The 21,501-nt window shown below is 53.1% G+C and overlaps 1 protein-coding gene across 8 annotated transcripts in view; it reads left to right on the top strand.

The window, feature by feature from the left end:
- The window catches only part of Scn5a (sodium voltage-gated channel alpha subunit 5), a 98,371-nt gene extending 81,727 nt beyond the window's left edge, over window positions 1-16,644 (top strand). For 6 of the 8 annotated variants that reach the window (XM_085828185.1, XM_029481484.2, XM_021171629.3 and 3 more), the window contains 7 exons: window positions 1,435-1,557; window positions 3,881-4,162; window positions 6,536-6,589; window positions 7,438-7,575; window positions 8,147-8,251; window positions 9,853-10,123; window positions 13,243-16,644. In XM_085828185.1, coding sequence (XP_085684311.1) covers window positions 1,435-1,557; window positions 3,881-4,162; window positions 6,536-6,589; window positions 7,438-7,575; window positions 8,147-8,251; window positions 9,853-10,123; window positions 13,243-14,483 — 2,214 coding nt within the window. In that variant the 3' untranslated portion in view covers window positions 14,484-16,644. Of the gene's footprint in view, window positions 1-1,434; window positions 1,558-3,880; window positions 4,163-6,535; window positions 6,590-7,437; window positions 7,580-8,146; window positions 8,252-9,852; window positions 10,124-13,242 lie in introns of all 8 variants that reach the window. The other 2 variants (XM_085828181.1, XM_085828187.1) reach the window with 1 other exon arrangement.
- Window positions 16,645-21,501: the final 4,857 nt, after the last annotated feature.

Below are 21,501 nucleotides of genomic sequence, written 5' to 3'. Positions count from 1 at the left end.
CCTGACACATCTGAGAAGCCACCCCAGAGTGGCTGGGCGGGGGTTGGGGGGGAGACAGGAGGAAGAAAAGGCTCACAAGGCCTTCGCAAAAACATGGACTTCTATTTAGGTTGAAAAGGGAGGACCGTCAGGCCTATATCACACATACTCAAGCTGAGGCAGGGGGATTGCAAGTTCAAGGCCAGGTGGGTAACTTAGTGAGACCCTGCTTCAAAATCAAAAAGGAAAGGGAAGACTTGGGATGTAGCTCGGTGGCAGAGTGTTGGCTTAGCATGTGTGAGGCCCTGGGTTCAGTCCCCAGCACCACTGAAGGAAAGATAGAGAGGGGCAGCTGAGGGCTTTAAGTGGAAGGACGCCACACACTGGCTTCTGCACTTAAAGGGCCCCATACTCTGTAGGCAAGGGAGAAGTGCGGCTGGACTCTGGAACAGGGTGAGGAGGCTGTAAGCCAGGGGGAAGTGAGCCTGGCCTAAGGCGGTGCGGAACCTCCACAGTCAGCCGCATTGAAGGCAGGGCCAACAGGATATCCTGATGGGTCAGGCGTGGCCTCAAAGCAGGTGGGGACAGTTTCGAAACTGCAGCCAGAACAGCTGGAAGGATGGGGTAACCCTCCTCTGAGATGGGGGAATCCAGAGTCCAGACATAGAAGCGTCTGCTAGAAGGAGATGTCAAAGGTGGCTAAGGAGCGACAGGCAGACCCACGAAGACTTGTTCCACCTTCGGGGAGGTGGGCCCTGACACGTCACTCTGCCTTCCAGCATCTTCCAGGAGTGGGGGAAGCACCCTGGAAGCTGAGCTGGGCCTTCTCAATGCTCCTTGGCCACCTAGTGCTTCCTCTCCACAGCCCTCCCGCCCACAGCACCAGGGTAATTAAAGGGCCAGAGGTCCAGGAAAGAGACCTTTTCCACTCTGTGGTCACGAGAGGGTAGAGAAGTATAGGCCTTAGTTCTTGGGCCTTTTGCGCGATGAGGTCCACAGCAGGGGAGTGCTGAGGACGGGATGTGGGGAGCAGAGAGCAGAGAGTCCTCCAGTGTCACCCACCCTGCCTAGGTCCTTAGAAGATGGTAATGGTACAAAGTTCAACTTAAGGGGAGTGCCCCATGAGCCTCTGGTGCTTGTATGCTTCTCCAGGATAGATGTTTCAGGGAGAGAGGGGACCAACTGGAAGGAAGGTCGGATATAGAAGCCCAGGCTTTGTCTCTGCTCAGCCACACGGGGTAGAACAGAAGTGACACATCTTAGGTCATGGGGTCAGTGGTTGTGACACACATGTAGCGGGCTCTCTAGAGGGCCTTCAAGGCCCCGGGAAGCCTAGCCTAGCAGTTCACGGACCAGTAAAGGAAAAGTGGCCAGCCCGTCTGGATGAACCGAGAGCCTGCCTACTGCCTGTTTCTGGAGCTCTCCCTGCCTTTACACCCTTACCCCTCTCCGTAGGTCTCGCTGGTCAGCCTCGTGGCCAACACCTTAGGCTTTGCCGAGATGGGTCCCATCAAGTCCCTGAGGACACTGCGTGCACTTCGACCCCTGAGGGCTTTGTCACGATTCGAGGGCATGAGGGTGAGTGGAGCCTCTGCCAACCCAGCAGGTGGGGGAGGGTGGGGCTGAGTGCCCAGCTGCTGGAACGAGACGCCTGGCCTGAAGCTATGTGGTCTCCTCACTGACTTTGAAGGAGTGTAGTCTAGAATCTCCAGGGAAGGCTCTTCAAGCCCTCACGATCAGGGAGAAGGTGAGAACTCAGTGGAGCATGATCTTGCTGATACCCAGGCCCATTGGCACCATGGCCCTCTCTCTGTCTCTGTTCTGCCACAGGGACCCAGGACCCTGTGTGCTGCTCTCCAGGCTGGCCTGAAGTCCCGCACTTCCTGGCAGTCATAGACTGCCTTTCCCATGTCCTTATGTGACAGTGAAGGGCAGTGTAGCAGGAGCCAGGGAAGGTGTTGTGGAGGGGACTGTGTTCTCCCCTGCAGGTGACAGTTTGCCAAGTGTAAGCTCATGGCTTAGCAAATGCCTGTTTGATCCCATAGACATTTGGGGTGTTACCACATTTTACCAAAGAATGTGGGTATATAAGGCAAATTTTCATATCTTTTTAAAAATGTGTGTGTGTGTGTGTGTGTGTGTGTGTGTGTGTGTGTTGTGAGCACAGGGGCCCTATGTGTCACCGGATGCATTTGGAGATCAAAAGACAACTTTTAGGAATTGGTTTTGTCCTTCCACCCTGGGTTCAGGGAACCAGACTCCTGCTCTCAGGCTGTTACAGGCCGGGTTGTCTCTGCAACCCTATTTCTTTTTTAAAATAATAATTTTAGTTAGCATGCAGAGTAACAGATCTCTTCATGACATTTTTATATACACTTAGCTCCCGTTGGTTCCCCCACATCCCATCTCCCTGCCCCCGGCCCTTCTCGTCCCCTTCCCGGTTTTGTATCCTGTTTGTCTGTTACCCTCCCCATGCCTTTCCCTTAAAGCGTCTTCCCATCCCCCACTCCATGGCCCCTTTCCAGGTCCGCCCACACTCACTCCCACATAGATGTACATATATAAAAATTGGGAGTTGGATCCACATATGAGGGGAACAAACAGCGGCTGTCTGTCTGAGCCTGGGTTACCTCGCTTCATCTCTTCCAGTTCCATCCATCCATTTTTATGAGACAAGATTTTAAAGCCCTCAAGAAAAACAGTCCCGAGGGCTGGAGAATGTGGGTCTCTAGCCCAGCGTTTGCCTCAGTGGGTAAGGCCCTGGGTTTGACACCCTGCCCCCAGCACTGAAAAGGAATTAACTTTGACAGTCACTAAGAAAGAAGGGGTGGTGTGTGTGTGCGCGTACGTGTGTGTGTGTGTGTGTGTGTGTGTGTGTGTGTGTGTGTGTGTGTGGTTTAACATACCCAGCTCTTCACAGCCTCACGAAACAATGTCCTACTGCCTCAGCAAGTACCGTCACACAGCCCATCATCTGTGGGATGGCTTTGAACCTTGCCTGCACCACCAATTAGACTTAGTCCTGGCAGGGACTCCCACACACAAGGGAGTGATGGGACCAGAGTTAAACGTCTCTTTGGGAGCCAAGGACACTTGATTCCAGAGGGACACACTGATGCCAGGTGCCAGGAATGCCTCTGATGTGGCTGCTGGCTGCAGTGCCAGCCAAGGGCAAACTACGCAGAAAGCTTGGTGCCCTGGGGAGCACTCGGGAGCACGGTTTCCCGCCAACTCCAGGGCTGTGCTGTCTGCTTCAGAATGTCATCCCCCATCTCAGCAGCGGACCCTCTGTGTCGTCACAGAATCTGCCCAGCTTCACCCCCATCTGTGTGATAGACAGCCAGGCTTGGACCATGCTTGGACCGAAGTTCCCCAGATGTATCTGTCAGGAAGCCACCGTATGGAGACTCAGGAGCCACAGCCTGCAGACACAGCGCATGGGTCTCCTGGGTATACCTCAGGGGAGCCATCCTCCCCCTGTCACAGCCACCCTGAAATAAACCAGAAGTTTGCCACAGAGAATTAAGGACGTGAAGGACTGACACAGGGCCTAAAGCCTTCGGTTGTGTCTAAGCCTGCCCTACCCCAATGCGAGGACAATCCTGGCAGCTTTGACTAGCGAGTAGAGACCCCATTTTTATTAAAATTGGGGGCCTGGAAGGGGAAAGGTTGATGCATTCTGGAGTTACCTCAGCGTTTAGGGCGAGGATAAAAAGGCCTCTTGATTCTCTCTGACTCCCTCACTTGACACCAAAGCTCTAGCCTTCATGACTGGAAGATCCCCACCCCACCCCCACCCCCACAGCCACCTGTGGCCACCAGGCAGAGGGGGCGAAGTCTTGAAAAGGGCATATGCTCTTGGCAGCCTCAAGAACTAAGTCTCCTCTCTGCCCACACACAGGTGGTGGTCAACGCGCTGGTGGGCGCCATCCCCTCCATCATGAACGTCCTCCTTGTCTGCCTCATCTTCTGGCTCATCTTCAGCATCATGGGCGTGAACCTCTTCGCTGGGAAGTTCGGTAGGTGCATCAACCAGACCGAAGGGGACCTGCCTCTGAACTACACCATCGTGAACAACAAGAGCGAGTGTGAGTCCTTCAATGTGACTGGAGAGTTGTACTGGACCAAGGTGAAAGTCAACTTTGACAACGTGGGGGCTGGGTACCTGGCCCTGCTGCAGGTGGTGAGTATGGAAGAACAGGGATCCCTCCCTTCCTCCATTGGTGCTTCAGATATCTGCCCTTCACCCTGGCATGGGCAGGAGCAGGCCAGGCGGTCCCTGCAGTAGGGTAACAGGGCCCTGGGTAGTGGCTCTGTGCCAAGTCCTCAGACTCTCATTTATAGATTGGACACTTTGTCCAGGGTGACTGGCCTGGGGGCAAGACAGCATGAGATAGGATCAGTTCCCAGCCATCAATTGAGTTGACCTCTTTAGGTGGCACAGGCTAGATACAAAAGACTGCCGACTGCCCAGACACTGAACTGTTGGTGAAATTGTAACTGACCACCCTCTGTCATAAAATGTCTCAGGCTGCTTAAAAGGCTACATTTGGGATGGGGATATGATTCAGGGGTACAGCACTTGCCTACCACCTGCACGGCCCTGAATCCTCAGTCCGCACCCCGACCCCCAAAAGGAGCATGTCTGCTTTCATCTTTGATGTGCCGGTCCTCTTGATTTTCCATTTACTTTATGGGCAGGATGGTTTAGTGGTTATAACACCTGTCATAAAAATCAACCTACACAGCTCAGTCAGTAAAGGGCTTGCCACACCAACACGAGGATCTATGTTCAGATCCCAGACACCCACGTCATAAGCCAGTTGTAGTGGCACATGCCCCTAAACACAGCACTAGGGAGGTAAATACAGGACGATCCCCGGGGTTTGCTGGCCAGCCAGACTAGCCAGACCAGCCAGCTCCAGATTCAGTGAAAGTTCGGTGACAGAGGCCTGGTGAAGCAGCTGCCACCAAGCCTAGTGACCGAGTTCAATCCCTGGTGCCCACACGGTGGAAGGAGAGAGCCAACTCCTGCAAGTTGCCCTCTGACCTCCACAAGAATGGTATGGTAAACACACATGTACACACTCAGACACATACATGTAATAAAATAATGTGAAAAGCCATTGAAGAAGATGCCTGATACTGACCTCTGGCCTACACACACACACACACACACACACACACATAACTCTTTAGTAACAAAAAAAAATTTAAGAACTCTTAGCCAGGTGGTGTTGGCACCTGCCTTTAATCCCAGCACTCAGGAGTCAGAGGCAGGTAGGATCTCTGAGATCAAGGCTAGTCTGGTCTACAGATCAAGTTCCAGGAGAACCAAGGCTACACAGAGAGACCCTGTCTGAAGGTTGGGGGAGAACGCTTAGACCCAGAATACTAGTGGGACTAGAGTTGTCTCAGCAGCGGAGAGTGCTTCCTGCTCTTCCAGAGCACCCGAATTAAGTCCCTAGTACCCATGTCAGTCTGCACGAAGCTACCTATAGCTCCAACTCCAGGGGACCCAACACCCTCTTCTGGCCTGAGGGTACGGTACCCCATGTACATGCGCAGACCTCCAACACAGACATACACATGTGCAAATATAAAAATAAACCTTAAAATAAGAGAGAGGGGGAGAGTATGCAGAGCCAAGCTTGTGGCTCCAGGGGAGGCCTGGGGAAGGGTTAGGTTTTGCTGGGGACCCAGTGGGACTTCCCTGGAAAGTTGGTCTCACCACCAAGAATGTCTCTTGAGCTCTGAGCTCCTTTTGAATTCTCACAGCGGGCCCCAACTGTACAGACGATGCAGAGCCAATGCCAGAGCCCTGACTCCTTCACACAGCCTCCTTCCCTCTCGGCCGCAGCCTTGTGAGGTGTGCTAGGTTCTGCTGATGCTGGCTCACTGGACTTGAGGGTCACGTTTGCAGACATGTTACAAGCTGGTTGTTGAACACAACCTTTACGAGAAAACTAAACTTTATGACTAAGTGATGCTAAAACACATGAGCCTGGCGTGCTTTTTTACCGCCTGGGTGGCTGCCGTCTGTGCTGTGTGCGCGTTAACACTGTGGGTCTCGCCTCTCTTCCCATCGGTCACAGCACGGCACGGGGAACATTTACATCAGAGAAATCGGCAAATACGTTAGGGATTTTTCTTTTCCTTCCAGAGAGCGAGTTGTTAGCCCCTCACCGGAACAGTGGTAGAAAGGATCTGTCATTACAGGCAAGATGCTGGTCCTCTGAGCAGCAGGACACAGACCAGCCTTGGGATCTAGAGTCTGAAATGTATATTTTTGAGGAGTGAACCTTCTCCTAGCCTTACCAGACAAGAGGCCTCAACTGAGAAGGCTAACATGGCCTTCTTGGTGTTTCTCCTCCATCCTCAGCCCCTACCTGAGGCCTTCCCCTAGGCCACCCAGCCTTTTGAGCACTACTGAACAGGTGGGCTAGGGCCTGCTTGCTTCTTGTAGGAGGCTGATCCTGGCCTAATTGAGATGGGAGTTCTTTGTAGCTGAAGCGGATCACCAAATCTGATGACCTTCATGGTCTCTTCTTCACAGGCGACATTTAAAGGCTGGATGGACATCATGTATGCGGCTGTGGACTCCAGAGGGGTAGGTTGCCACCAGCTGTGGGGGAGAAGCCAGGCAGGGCAGTCACCCAGGTGGGAGGGATGGGGCCACAGTGGGGCTGGCATGTGTATGTGTAGGGTGGCTGTAGTGAGGCTATCAAGTGCATGCATGTGTGCATGTGTGTATGCATGCGTGTGCATGTGTGTGTCTATGTGTGTGTAGCCCACAACAAAATTAGTATGTGGGCCTCCTGGCCTCCCGGCCTGAAAGCCCAGCCTGTGGATGGAACAGAGCACGCCTAAGAGCACTTCCTAGTGTTCAGGCCTGGCCCTGGAGCAAGGCTGTGGGTTCTCTCATGCAGTCCCCAGAGTCTAAACACATTTTCGATCCCACCAGATCCAACCCATCATGATTTGTTCATTGCTCAGGAGAACAGGTGGAAGCAGCAGGCAGAGATGAGTTCCTCCTTGGTCCTTGTGCCCCACCCAGTCATACAGATGCTTGAGGGGAGAAGACTGAGAGACAGCTTAGTGTCAGGGCCCAGGGCCTGGACACACAGATATGGGGTCACCCCTTAGCCTGTCATTGCCTGCCACCATCCTCTCCACTCAGCTCTAACACACAGAGAGACACACATAAATACACACACAGAGTCCCACTCCGCCTGTGTGACTGCCCTGCCTGGCTTCTCCCTGCAGTAAGAGGAGCAGCCTCAGTGGGAGGACAACCTCTACATATACACACATGTACTTACACACACGTAAACACACACGCATGCACACCTGCATGCACTTGATGACCTCACTACAGCCACACACTCGCACACCAGCCCCACTGTGGCTCCATCCCTCCCGCCTGTGTGACCGCCTCCGCCTGGCTTCTCCCCGCAGTATGAGGAGCAGCCGCAGTGGGAGGACAACCTCTACATGTACATCTACTTCGTCGTCTTCATCATCTTCGGCTCCTTCTTCACCCTCAACCTGTTTATTGGTGTCATCATTGATAACTTCAACCAGCAGAAGAAAAAGATACGTAGAGTACTGGCTCCGCCAGGGACGGGGCGGGGGGAGGGGGACGGGGAGCCAGAGGTCCCCATCGGACCTCAGGGATGAGCCTCTTTATTAAGATGAAATAGGGTGGGGAGGGGTGTGAGGTGGCCATGAGGAACAGAGGGGACTTCAGTGGGTCTCCTCCTGCCCTCATCTAGCTAAGAGATTCAGGGGTGAGACTGTGAACTCTTAACCCAGTCTATGATCAAGAGTCATGGGTGGGGATGTGCAGGGGCCCAAGGAGATGCACCAGAGAAGCCGTTGATTAGCAGCAGCCAAACTAAGTGATGCTCAGAGAGGAGTCTAGGCCTGCCTGAGCTGAGCCAAGGGAGAGGGTCAGGTGAACACTGGATCTGCAGGCCACAAAACCAGAGAACAGGGATGGCCCCCCCATCCATCCAGGGGACCCTGGAAAGGCAGATTTGGGGGGGAAGATCTCTCCAGATATACATTTGAGACAGGAAGTTACGAAATGGTTGAGCCTGGCACCTTCACTTGGGAAGCAAGGTCCTGAAAACCCCAAAATTATGCGGGTGCTGTCTTTCTATACTTAGGGGGCCAGGACATCTTCATGACAGAGGAGCAGAAGAAGTACTACAATGCCATGAAGAAGCTGGGCTCCAAGAAACCCCAGAAGCCCATCCCACGGCCTCTGGTGAGCCAGGCTCCCTGGCAGAGTCGGGAGGGTCTCACGGGAGCCCTGGGCACCTCCATCAAAGAAACCTCCCATCAAGGGCTCTTCAGGCTGCTGCTCAGCTGAGAGGGACTCTGGGATTGCTCTCCCACACAGAAGCCCGAGGCTCACGCAGATATGGGGAAGGCATGAGGACAGGTGGTGTCATCTAGGGCACACTACATACTCACAGGAACTCAGCTGCTTCCAGTGAGCCCCCTCCTTCCTTTCAGGGACACATATTCTTTCCAGGCAGTGTAGTGGGCATTCACATCCCTCCCCCCACTCACAGTCTCATCCTCAGAACACTGGGCTCCTTGGAGAACTGGATTTATCCCCTCGAGTAGGGCCAGGGTGGTGCTGGACTCTCTGCTAGCCTGACTTTCTTGGCCCCATCAAGCCATTCTTCGTGAAAATGGGATGAGGAGTTGGGTCATGGCGGTACCTGCCAGTACTTGGGAGGCAGAGGCAGGGGGCTCACTGTGAGTTCAATTCCAGTCAGGGCTACGTATTGAGACCTTGTCCTAAAAATAACAAGCAAACAAAAAAGGGGAGACTTGTTCAAAGTCCTTAGGTGAGCTGGCCCTAATCCACAAGCCAGTTGGACAGAGCTTTCCTCCTCCTCCCCACTCATCCTCTTCCCTCCTAGATTGGGGGTGGCAAACCGAGGGGGTGAGGACTGAACATCACTCTCAATCCTCCCTCTTCCTTCAAATAATCTGGGCTCCCTTACAGTTGGTGGCACATAGAAGAGCTGGAGAATGGCTGGGTGGTTAAAATTGTATACTGTTCTTGCAGAGGACCTGACTGCAGCTACCAGCACCCACATCAGGCAGCTTCCTCACAGCTGTGTGGAACTCCAGCTACAGGGGTCCAGTAACATTTTCTGTATCCCACAGGCACCTAACCTGCATTCACGTGTGTGCATACCTATTTGCAGTCACGCACGTGCACATTTTTAAAATAAGATGTTTTTAGAAAGCCGGGCGTGGTGGCGCACGCCTTTAAACCCAGCACTCCGGAGGCAGAGGCAGGCGGATTTCTAAGTTCGAGGCCAGCCTGGTCTACAGAGTGAGTTCCAGGACAGCCAGGGCTATACAGAGAAACCCTGTCGCGAACCCCCCCCCCAAAAGAGATGTTTTTAGAAACATACAGATAGAATTTTATTCAATAGAATAAATAACATCTACTCCATAAGATAACATGTCGAAAATATGTTAATGTGGAGGCATATACAAGTGCTAGGGTTGAAGTTTAAATTTGACCTTGAACCTCCAGACTATGAGGCCCAGGAGCAGCACGTGGATAGTGTGCTGAAACTCAGGATAGACGTCTATCTGAAGGTGCATCAGGGTGGCCTGGCAGAGGAGGGAGCTGGGGGCCGGGCCTCTGCCAGGAAGGGATGGAGTCCACAGGCCGGAAGGCCATCTGGTCAACCTCCATGGTTTCCTCCTCTACACATGCTGTGTGGTGAGGGTCGTGGGCTGTAGTCTCACAAAGGGTGAGTAGGATGTAAGTTGTCTGGGCTGACTGGCAAGTTTTCTAGGATCCCTGTGCACTGAGCCCCTCGCCTCTTCTTCCAGAACAAGTACCAGGGTTTCATATTCGACATTGTGACCAAGCAGGCCTTCGATGTCACCATCATGTTCCTCATCTGTTTAAACATGGTGACCATGATGGTAGAGACGGATGACCAGAGCCCTGAGAAAGTCAACATCTTGGCCAAGATCAACTTGCTCTTCGTGGCCATCTTCACAGGAGAGTGTATTGTCAAGATGGCTGCCCTGCGCCACTATTACTTCACCAACAGCTGGAACATCTTCGACTTCGTGGTTGTCATCCTCTCCATCGTTGGTGGGTATGCAAGTTGGCTGGACGGGGAAGTCCTGCCCGGGTCGTGTGTGTGTCTGATCCAGCCCTCTGCACTCTACTTAGTGCCGTAGCTCCTCATCTGCTCTGTCTTCCTTGACTTCCCTTTAGACACACACACACAAGCACACACACACACACACACACACACACATACATATAAGCAAACGAAAGCACGCACACGTACACATACAAGCACACATAAGCACACATGCACAAGCATGCACACACGCACACACATATACCACACACATGTATATCCCCTCACATGCATGCTTGCACACACATGCACAGACCTACACATCACTCTAAAAAGAACTTGACTGTCAGGGCCCATTCAGGCCTAAGTTTACCTGAAGAGAACGCAGTATCCCATCCTGACCCTGCCCTCCCTAGGACACAGCTCTGTGGCTATTCAGAAAACTTTAAAGCTGAGGCTAGAAAGAGGAATGGCCACGACAGAGACTCTCCTACCCTCCGAACAGAAGCTTGCAGCTGAGGCTGAAGGAAGAAGAGGCAAGGCAGGTCCCTAAGAATGAGAGATAGATCACGTGATAGTGTAGAAGATATCAATCATCTCTGGAGATGGAAAACTCTACAGTCCAACATGTGCTCTTTTACAGAACCACCTGCCTCCTGCAGTTTTCCTGAGGGCGGGGGGGGGGGGGGGGACGACACAGGATGAGAGAGTAACACAGACAAGATCCTCACCATGTCTCTTCAGCCCCAAACCCAAATTCTGTTTTGAGGGGAGGGGTTCTAGACAGGGTTTCTCTGTGTAGCCCTGGCCGTCCTGGAACTTGCTCTGTAGACCAGGCTGGCCTCAAACTCAGGGATCCATCCACCTGTCTCTGCCTCCCAAGTGCTGGGACTAAAGGTGTGCACCACCACCACTCTGCTGGAATCCAAATTCTAATATGAGAGCTTTATTGAGACGTGATTCATGTGCCATAAAACTCGCAGCAGGTTAACTTAGAATTCCCTTGACAGTGTGCACTCTGTGGGTTTCCATATCATTAGGCACTGCTTAACCAGGGAGACGTTCTGGAAGATGTGTCAATAGGCGATTTCCTCATTTTGTGAACATCGCGGAATTTACCTAACACAAAGACGGCTGCCAGGTTACTGAGCAGTGTGACCCTGTGGGAGGGTCTACACTACAGTCTGCCATTGACTTGATGATTGTTATGCAGAACATGACTAGATTGTCACAGAACTGAGAAACCATCAGTGTATAATGTTAGCCTCTTTCCATGCCTGCTCCCCCTCAGCTCCTGGCAGCCATGAAATATCCAAGAGTTGCCGAACCATTTTCCAAAGTGGCCGCACCATTTGCCCAGTCACCATTGGTGGTCAGAGCTCCCATTAATCCACCTCCTCACCGCCATATGGCTGGGTTTTTAATGATACTTACAGCCATCCTGGTGATATGGCACTACCTCACTGGTGTCTGGGTTTCTAATGCCCTGGTGGCTAATGACACTGAATGTCTCTTCTCTGTTTACTAGCTATTTGTTTATCTTGCATAGAGAATAGCTATCTCAAAACTTTCTTTTTTTTTTTTTTTTTTTTTTTTCCGAGACAGGGTTTCTCTATAGCCTTGGCTATCCTGGAACTCACTTTGTAGACCAGGCTGGCCTCGAACTCAGAAATTCGCCTGCCTCTGCCTCCCGAGTGCTGGGATTAAAGGCGTGCGCCACCACACCCAGCTTCATTCTTTTTTAAAATTAAAGTAATTTATCGTATTTATTGTCATGTTGTAAGAGCACTTTATCTATTCAGGATTCCAATCCCTTATCAAATATACAAATCAAGAATATCTCCTCCCTCTCTCTGCTTTGCTGTTTTGGTGACGCCTGTTGAAGCAGAAGTGGGTTTTTTTTGTTTTTTTTTGTTTTTATTTTAATGAGGTCTAATTTGACCCTGTATAATTTGTCTTTGTTGCTGTCAATACTTGACACACACACCCATTAGTACACATCTGTCTTTGGGGTCATTCTAACTTTGCTTTTCTGCCATAGATGTCATGTACCTCTGGCAAATGCAGTCAGAGGTTAGGGCAGGTTCTCATTTCACCGCAGTGATGGGCAGGCATTTAGAACAAGAGGTAGGCTTGGAAATGTCCCAAGGCCCCACTTGGGTGGAGGTAAGGATGGCAGTGTGCCTCATGGGGCTAGAAAGCAGTGTAAGGGGTGCAGGATGTCAACTCGAGCAGACCACTGGCGTCTCAGAGGCTTTGGGGGGTACAGCGTGTATTTCCAAATCATCTGCTGGTCCTGGTTCTGGACCAACCCAGAGTGTGGCTAAGAGCTGTCATGGAGCGAGAGCGTCTAGGTCTTGTCCCAGCTTGTCACTCGGGCTAGTTAACTTCTCTAGGCTCCATCTGGGAGGGAGCCTGTGGCTGACTGTGCTGGGCTCTGGGACGTCTAATGAAATGAAGGCTGAAAGGGGCATAGCCCCATGCTCCTGGCACATGTCAACCCGCAGCACTCCTGACAGAGCCAGGAGAGGTCCCTGCACCCCCAAGTTTACCTCACCCTTTCTCCTGTAATATACCTGTGTCCTTAAAGTAGACACGCCAAAGTGGAAGAGTCCAGAGCCAGAGAGTGACGGGAACTGTTACAGAGACACTATACCGGGGCATCATGGCTCTTCATATGCACCCGCAGTGACTGCATTTGTTAGGAGGAGATGGACTAGGGGTCGGGGTGGGGCCTGACATTTCCAGTGAGGATCCAGGAGATCCCTGGGTTGCTGATCTTCAGAGCATTTGAATAGTGAGGAGCTGGAAGCCTTGAGCTCTGGTTCCTGCTAGGCTGATGCAGTGCTGAAGGCCCTCTGGCTTCAGAGCCCATGTATAGTTGATGTCCTGATATACCACTGTACAGGTCCATCCTTACAATTAGAATAACAGAGCTGAGAAAACACTTAGCAAACTATAGGTCTTTGTCTCCTGGGTCATAGAGGCAAGAGGAGGCCAAGTCCTAGAACGTCCCAATGACCTGTTCTTCCTGGAAGGGCTTTGTCCTTTACAGACACACTTGCCCTCGGTGAGCATGGCCTGGAAGAAGAGTGGTGGCTGCAGTCTTGCTTGTTTCCCACAGGCACTGTCCTCTCCGACATCATCCAGAAGTACTTCTTCTCCCCAACGCTCTTCCGAGTCATCCGTCTGGCCAGGATTGGCCGCATCCTCAGGCTGATCCGCGGAGCCAAGGGGATTCGCACACTGCTCTTCGCCCTCATGATGTCCCTGCCCGCCCTCTTCAACATCGGCCTCCTCCTCTTCCTCGTCATGTTCATCTACTCCATCTTCGGCATGGCCAACTTTGCCTACGTCAAGTGGGAGGCTGGCATCGACGACATGTTCAACTTCCAGACCTTTGCCAACAGCATGCTGTGCCTTTTCCAGATCACCACGTCGGCTGGCTGGGACGGCCTCCTCAGCCCCATCCTCAACACAGGACCCCCATACTGCGACCCCAACCTGCCCAACAGCAATGGCTCCAGGGGGAACTGTGGGAGCCCAGCGGTGGGCATCCTCTTCTTCACCACCTACATCATCATCTCCTTCCTCATCGTGGTCAACATGTACATTGCCATCATCCTGGAGAACTTCAGTGTGGCCACAGAAGAGAGCACCGAGCCCCTGAGCGAGGACGACTTCGACATGTTCTATGAGATCTGGGAGAAGTTTGACCCGGAGGCCACCCAGTTCATTGAGTATTTGGCCCTGTCCGACTTTGCTGATGCCCTGTCTGAGCCGCTCCGCATCGCCAAGCCCAACCAGATAAGCCTCATCAATATGGACCTGCCCATGGTGAGCGGGGACCGTATCCACTGTATGGACATCCTGTTTGCCTTCACCAAGAGGGTGCTTGGGGAGTCTGGGGAGATGGATGCCCTGAAGATCCAGATGGAGGAGAAGTTCATGGCGGCCAATCCATCCAAGATCTCCTATGAGCCCATCACCACCACCCTGCGGCGAAAACACGAGGAGGTGTCGGCCACGGTCATCCAGCGGGCCTTCCGGAGGCACCTCCTGCAGCGCTCAGTGAAGCATGCTTCCTTCCTCTTCCGCCAGCAAGCGGGCAGCAGTGGCCTCTCTGATGAGGATGCCCCTGAGCGAGAGGGACTCATTGCCTACATGATGAATGAGAACTTCTCCCGGCGCAGCGGTCCCCTCTCCAGCTCTTCCATCTCCTCCACGTCCTTCCCCCCGTCCTATGACAGCGTCACGAGGGCCACCAGTGATAACCTCCCAGTGCGGGCGTCGGACTATAGCCGCAGCGAAGATCTTGCAGACTTCCCTCCATCTCCAGATAGGGACCGAGAGTCTATAGTGTGAACCTGGCCACTGTCCGGCCAGGACATGCCCTGTTGTATCCTGACAAACCTTATGCAGTTGAAACCAGTGTCGGCTAAGGCCTTCCTAGCTCTGGGGGTGACAGGGGAACCTCCAGGTGGAGGAACCACACGGCAGAGTTCTGTGTGTCTGTGTTGAAGCTAGAGGCGGCTCGAGCAACCCTGGCTGGTAGAGGCCTGGCACACCCTAGTAGCCGGGTCTGGCCAGGCAGCGCCGCGTGGCTCTGAACAGCAACTCTGTCCCCCTCTGAGGTGAAATGGGAAGCACACACTATACATGTTGTGAACAAGCTTTCATAGGTTTATTATATTTGATATTTTTTTACTCGAGCAAAGAACATCTTTTTCCATGAACATCTGCAGCAGTTCACACTGCCTCTTCCTAACCCTGAGCGAGCGTCAGTGGAGAACTCTGCTCTCAGAGCTAACATGGGATCCTTCGCACCCAAGGGGAGGGTCGTGGTTCCTGTCACCTGGGCTGAGGAGCCAGGAAGGCCCAAGCACTTCACTCACTCACACACACGAGTGCGTGTGCATGTGCACACTTCACACACTGGGGCAGGACATAGGCCGCAGGGGCCCAGAGTTGGCCTCAGGCAAATGTGGTCGGTCAGTGGCTCCAAAGGAGAGAGGTTTTTCTTCCTGGCCCCCCAGTGTGGGGTTCTTCCTGTGAACTCACTCTGTGCCCCTGTTGTCCACAGGATTCCAGTCTCCTGTTCTCAGTCAGGCTTCGCTTGAGGTCAGTGCTGTAAAAATTGAAAGCTTCCAGAGAGCTACCCTGGTCTCCCTTTCTCTCCTGTAAGAGTATTAATATTGGAGCCCAAGGCCGCGAGGGAGCCAGCCTCGCTCACAGCCAGGCACATAGCTTGCTTCTGAGATGTGGCAGGCCCTGTCCCAAGGCCAAGGGAGAAGAAGGCTGTTCCACGTGGGCCGCTGAACTGTGTCCAGCTGTGGCAGCAAAGGGAGCCGTCTCCATTTCCCAGGCTCCCCTGGGGTCTCTGCCTCTGGCCGTGTGTCAAGGAGATTCCCACTGGGGCTCCAACCGTCTTCAGACACTGTGGAAGTGGGAGGGTAGCCTGGCCCTGTCTAGGAGAAAGGCCCTGCATGGTCAGGCCTGGTTCTGTGACCTGGAAGGTGACAAGCCATTCATCCCCACTGGGAGAGGAGACAGTGTGGCATCTGGGCCCAGCCCAGGGTCTGTATCCTAGGCGTCTTCTGAGAAGGCTTTTTCAGGGAAAACAAACCGATTTTATAAGTCCAATCATCCCCGTGACCTCTTCAGCTGCTGACAATCCTATTTAGCATATGCAAATCTTTTATTGTAGAGGACCAGACCATCGCTGCTGAAGGGACAGGCTGGTGGAGCCTGAGCAGGCAGGGGCTTGGCTGCCCAAGTCTAGCTCTCCAGCAGAGCCACCCTCGGCTGGGGGCACCCACCTCACAGGCCACCTCAGTGGCGCCTGCCCACTGCGGGCTGGCTGCTCCTACCTACCTCGCCGAGCTGTCGGAGGGCTGGACGCTCCTGGCAGTGCTGAAGGAGGGGCACTGCGGGCGAGTCAAGTATTATGTTTCTTCTTGTCACCTCGGTTCCCTTGGTGGCAGCTGGCTCCCGCCCCACCTGCCCCTGGCGGCTTATCCAATGTCCCCTCAGAGTCCGGTGTGGGGGGCTTGGTTCTAACTGTCCTGGTGATGCCTCTCTGAGTGGAAATCTTATTTTTGTAGATCTGTACTTTGCTCTCGAGGCTTGGAGAGATGTGTGTCCCTCCCTGGCACTCACTTCAGGCCGCATGGGCAGGAATGTGGCCTGGGGCTGGCAGGGCTGGCAGGGCTGCCATCCCAGCTGGCCGGAAAGAGGCTGTGGTTTCGAATATGCAGATGGCCTTGGAGCCTTAAGACAGGTGCCGGGCTGGCTGCAGACAGGGTGGCTGAGGGGAGGGGCAAGCGAGTCCCCAGTCCTTGGCTTAGCATGGCCTCCTTTTCTAGAACTGCACAGAGGGGAGGAGAGAGTAGCCGGTAGACGGATGGAGGGAGGGGGCATGCGTACATGTCAGGTGTCGTTTGAGGTAAATGAGCACTTCTCACTAAGCTTCGTGTATAAATGGAATACATTATTTTTCAAACAAACGAATAAATGGCTTACATGACCTGGTCTGGGATCTGTTCTTGGGAAGGAAGGGGCAGGATGTTGGAGGCTGGAAGAGGCTGAGAGGGGGCCTTGGCATGAGCAGGGGCTGGAGAGTGACAGTGGCTACGGGGGCCGGAGAGTGGTGGTGGGAGAGAGTGTTCAGGACTTGGGAATGACTTCAGGTTGTCCACACTGGAGAATGGCCAGAAGCAGAGGCTCAGGCAGCTCAAGTGGGATACAGACGACGGTGGGGGACAGCAGACCCCCCAGGAGAAAATATGCCTAGGCCATTCCTCGAAGACCTCTTGTTCTAGGGCACTTCGGAGAGGAGAAACTGCACTCCCAAAGTGCCAAACTAGGGACAGCCTCAGCACAGAGTCACTGGCTGCTTTGGACCTGCGACATTTGACACTGGACTCCTGGTCCTCTCATCCCCTCATTCCTTGCTGCCAGTCCCATCATCGTCATCGCATACCTACCTAGTATCACCTGCTCTGGCCTCACCTGCAAACCCTTACCTCAGAATACAGCAGGTCGCCCCAGGAAGTGCTTCCCTCCCCTTCCTGGAAACCACTTTTTCCAAGCTCTTGCCTGCTTCTTTCTCCTGTTTTAATCATGGTAAGATACACACAGCACTGAACTTGCCACCTTAACTGTGCAGAGTGCCTGGTTCACTGACAAGTCAGCATCTTGCTAACTGCCCATGGTTCATCTCCAGGACACTATTCATCTTGGAAAACAGGGCATGTATGTCCAGCAAGGCTGTCTTCAGTTCTGTCCACAGCCTCTCTATGCTCTCTCTCGTGGCCATGACAGATCTAAGGGCTTTATAATCAACCCTTGTGGTTGGTTGGTGGTTGATTGGTTAGTTGTTTGGTTGATTGATTGATTGGCTGGGTGGCTGGCTGGTTAGTTGGTTGGCTGGCTAGTTGGCTGGCTGGCTGGCTGGCTGGCTGACTAGTTGATTGGTTGGTTGGTTGGCTAGTTGGTTGGTTGGCTGGCTGACTGACTGGCTGGTTGGTTGGTTAGTTGGCTGGTTGGTTGGTTGGTTGGTTGGCTAGTTGGTTGGTTGGCTGGCTGGCTGACTGGCTGGTTGGTTGGTTAGTTGGCTGGTTGGTTGGTTGGTTGATTGATTGGTTTCATTTTCTCTTTTACTGCTCTGCCTCCTGCTGGCTTTTGATTGTGCCCAACCAAGGCTTTGAAGAAGAACCTGTCCTGGGCTGAGGCCTCTTCACTGAGCCCCAGGCCAGTGTTCAGCAGTCTACTCTGGGTATTTCTAGACCTTCCAGCTGGATCACCCAATGCTGAACTCAACTCCCTTGCCTTGCCAAGGCCCGTTGATGCCATCTTAAATGCCTCACTGAAGCCCTGGGGCCCCACCTCCTCGGTGACTCTGAAATCCCACTGCTTGGTTCTAACTTGTTCTCGTCCAGTTAGGGGGCCTGTGTCTTGCCTCTTGGAGACAACCAACAAGTGTTTTTGCTGTCTTCATCCATTCCAAATTCTTCTCCCTGTGGCCAGGGTGATATTTCAATCCAAGATTACTAAGCCTGGATAGAGTTGCTCCGTGGCTTCCTGTTGCTTTAGGATCAAGGCAAACTGTCTCAGGCCCCTATCCCTGCCAACCTCCCTCTGTAACCACATCTCTCCAGCCCCCAAGGCTCCAGGCTCTTCCAGCCTCACCAGCTGCTGCCCCCTCTCCCCAGCACACTCCTTGCTCTTCTCGGGGTCAGGACTCTCCTGCTCCTCTGGGAATCTTCCCTGACATGGCCCAGTGCTCTATCCATCACTGGCCCTCATTCTAACCCTTCTGTCACAGCTCCCCTCTCAAAAAATGCCAATAAAGCGGTGAGCAGACAGATGAGAGGTCACAGGAACTAGTCTCCCTGCCCCTCCCTGTGTCTCCTGAACCCCTCCCTGGGCCTGGGTGAGAATAGGCAGAGCCTGTGGCATTTCTCTTGGGGGAAACACAGCAATCAGCAATAGCCTGCCTTCTCTTTTCTTGTACAGTCCCAGCCTGGCATGAGCATGCCCAGTGCTAAGAGCAGAGTGTCTGGGTGGCTCCACCCAGGCCAGGTGTAGAGTTAGGGACAATTTGTTAGGAGACCTCTGCTGTGTCTTCTTCTTGCAGTTTCCCAAGAGATGTCCCTTTTCCAGGATCCCTGCTGATCCTTGTCCTTGCCCTTAGGTACTTGTGAGTCTACCCAGCTTCCTGCCAACATGGTCACCATCCAAGTACTTGAGCTTGCTGAAGCCTAGCGAGGTTCCACTCTCCTTAAGTGTCAGCATTCCCCAAGAACCTCTGAACCCCTGCCCCCAGAAAGCCCGAGTTTAGGGAAGTGCACACACCTGTCTCCCAGGCCCTTCCTCAAGAGGAGGCCCAGTATCCTGGAAACATTATACAAATGAGACTCAAAACGAGCACCCTCAGCTCCCCTTCTCAGACTTGCACCCTGGCTGAGAGCAAGGCCAAGAGCTCCGAGCGATATTCCCTTATAAATGACCACCACCCCAAAAACTTAGAATATCCAAACACAAAATCAAGAAGAGGGAAGACCAATGGGTGGATACTTCATTCCTCCTTAGAATAGGGAACAAAATACCCATGAAAGGAGTTACAGAGACAAAGTTTGGACCTAAGACAAGAGGATGGACCATCCAAAAGGATGGACCATCCAGAGACTGCCCCACCCGGGGATCCATCCCATAATCAGCCACCAAACTCAGACACTATTGCATATACCAGCAAGATTTTGCTGAAGGGACCCTGGTATAGCTGTCTCGTATGAGGCTATGCCAGTGCCTGGCAAATACAGAAGTGGATGCTCACAGTCATCTATGGATGGAACACAGGGCCACCAATGGAGAAGCTAGAGAAAGTACCCAAGGAGCTGAAGGGGTCTGCAACCCTATAGATGGAACAACAATATGAACTAACCAGTACCCCTAGAGCTCGTGTCTCTAGCTGCATATGTAGCAGAAGATGGCCTAGTCGGCCATCACTGGGAAGAGAAGCCCCTTGGTCTTGCAAACTTTATATGCCCCAGTACAGGGGAATGCCAGGGCCAAGAAGTGGGAGTGGGTGGGTAGGGGAGCAGGGCGGGGGGAGGGTATAGAGAACTTTCGGGATAGCATTTGAAATGTAAATAAAGAAAATATCTAATAAAGAAAAAAAAGAAGAAAAGAAATGACCACCATATGAAAGGTAAGTCTGACGCTATTGGTCACTCTGATGGTCACCTTCATTGTCTTTCTTCCAACCAGCCAGCGCCTTTCAAAGGGCAGTCCACATCGTAGGGTGTGGGTCACAACCAGCTTTTTAATAAGCCCAAAGCCTCATGACGTGTGTGTAACCTTGTGGAGCCATCTTACATACATATGGAACTTGCGGGAGAGCATGTGCGATCCCTGCCAAGTGATGTCTCATGAAAACGTCCACAGGAGAGCGTTTCAAAAGAAACACCAGCAGGGCTCTGTGGTTAGGAGCCCTGACTGCTCTTCCCTGGGACCCAGGTTTGACCGATCCCCAGACTCACAACCATCTGTAACTGTAGTGTGGTTCCGGGGGATCTGACCTCTGTGGGCACCAGGCACACATATGGTTTACATGCATGCAGTCAGGCAAAGCATCCACATACATAAAATAACACAAGGAGCCTGAGGCTGCAGCCCCTCCACAGGACTGTACATGGTTGGATCTTCTCTCTCCCATGCTCCAGGGACACTAGCTACTCGCTCAGACTGGATCAGCATCTCCTATTGTTCTTAAAGCCAGCACTTTTGAGTCTTGGGGGTTCTTGATCTGTAGGGCCTTCCCCAGTTCCCTGAGGCTGTGAGAGAAGGCCTGTACCTAATAAAATGTCACAGCTGTCACCAGGCCAAATGGGGGTTAGGCTGGGGTCCGGGTGGCGGATGACTCTGTAAGGGGCAGATGCCAGCTCCTGTGTCAAGTGGGAAGGCATGCAGCCGGGAATCTCAGCCCTTGGCAGGGAGATGCTCCGGGACAGACGTCAGCTCTCACCCCAGGGCCATGGCGTTGGCAGCAGCCCTGCCACATGCGGGCAGCCCTCCCTCCACCGGCAGCTCTGACAGACACGAGACTCGGTGTCCAGGAGGTTGGGAGGGGCAGGGAGAAAGATGCCTGGGCCCTCCTAGAGGCAGAGGCCACAGTGAGGGAAGTGACCAAGGACAAGCCAAGGGTGTGACAGATCAGTATTGGACTCAGGGGATGCCCCTTCCCCCACCCCTCCCCCTGCTGAGCCTCCCAACCCTGGCAGCTTCTCAGGATTGGTGCTGCCATCGCGCCTCTCTGCCCTGCCTCCAGTGCTCTGAGCACATATATCCTGTCCATTTAACACGCTAAAGGCTGCGGCTGACCAGGCCAGCCCGTTTGTTCGCAATTTTGTCTCCAGCCCTAGACCTGGTGCCCAGCAGCCCAGCATGGATGATGTGTGAAGATGTTTGTAGAATCAGTAGACTTGAGCCAATCCACCCTGGCTTCACCTGGACCACTCCATCTGTGCCCTTCCTATCCTGGACCACTCTATCTGTACCCTTCCTGTCCCTGGGGTCTCCAGCCCCTTTCCCTTCCCAGCATTCCTACCCTCTGCTGTTTTCCTGGAAGAAAGTTAGATGCGGGCCCATTTGGGATCATCACCTGGTTGGATTTACCTATATTCAAAATGCAAGGAATGAATCTCAGGCTTCCTCTCCCAAACAGACTCGGGCCACAAGCCTCAGTATATCCCCAGGGACAGAGGTAGGCAGGGAGGATAGGGAGACTTCGAGTAGAGCGGGTACTGAGGGACTCTGCTCAGAAATGACAGTCAGTGGTTGACAGCTGCCCAGCAGGCGTGCTGAGCTGCAGGGTGTCTCA

The sequence above is a fragment of the Mus caroli genome, unplaced genomic scaffold (assembly GCF_978045245.1).
Source record: "Mus caroli unplaced genomic scaffold, Mus_caroli_1 scaffold_11, whole genome shotgun sequence".
Lineage (NCBI taxonomy): Eukaryota > Metazoa > Chordata > Mammalia > Rodentia > Muridae > Mus > Mus caroli.
This window is presented reverse-complemented; position numbering and strand designations above follow the sequence as displayed.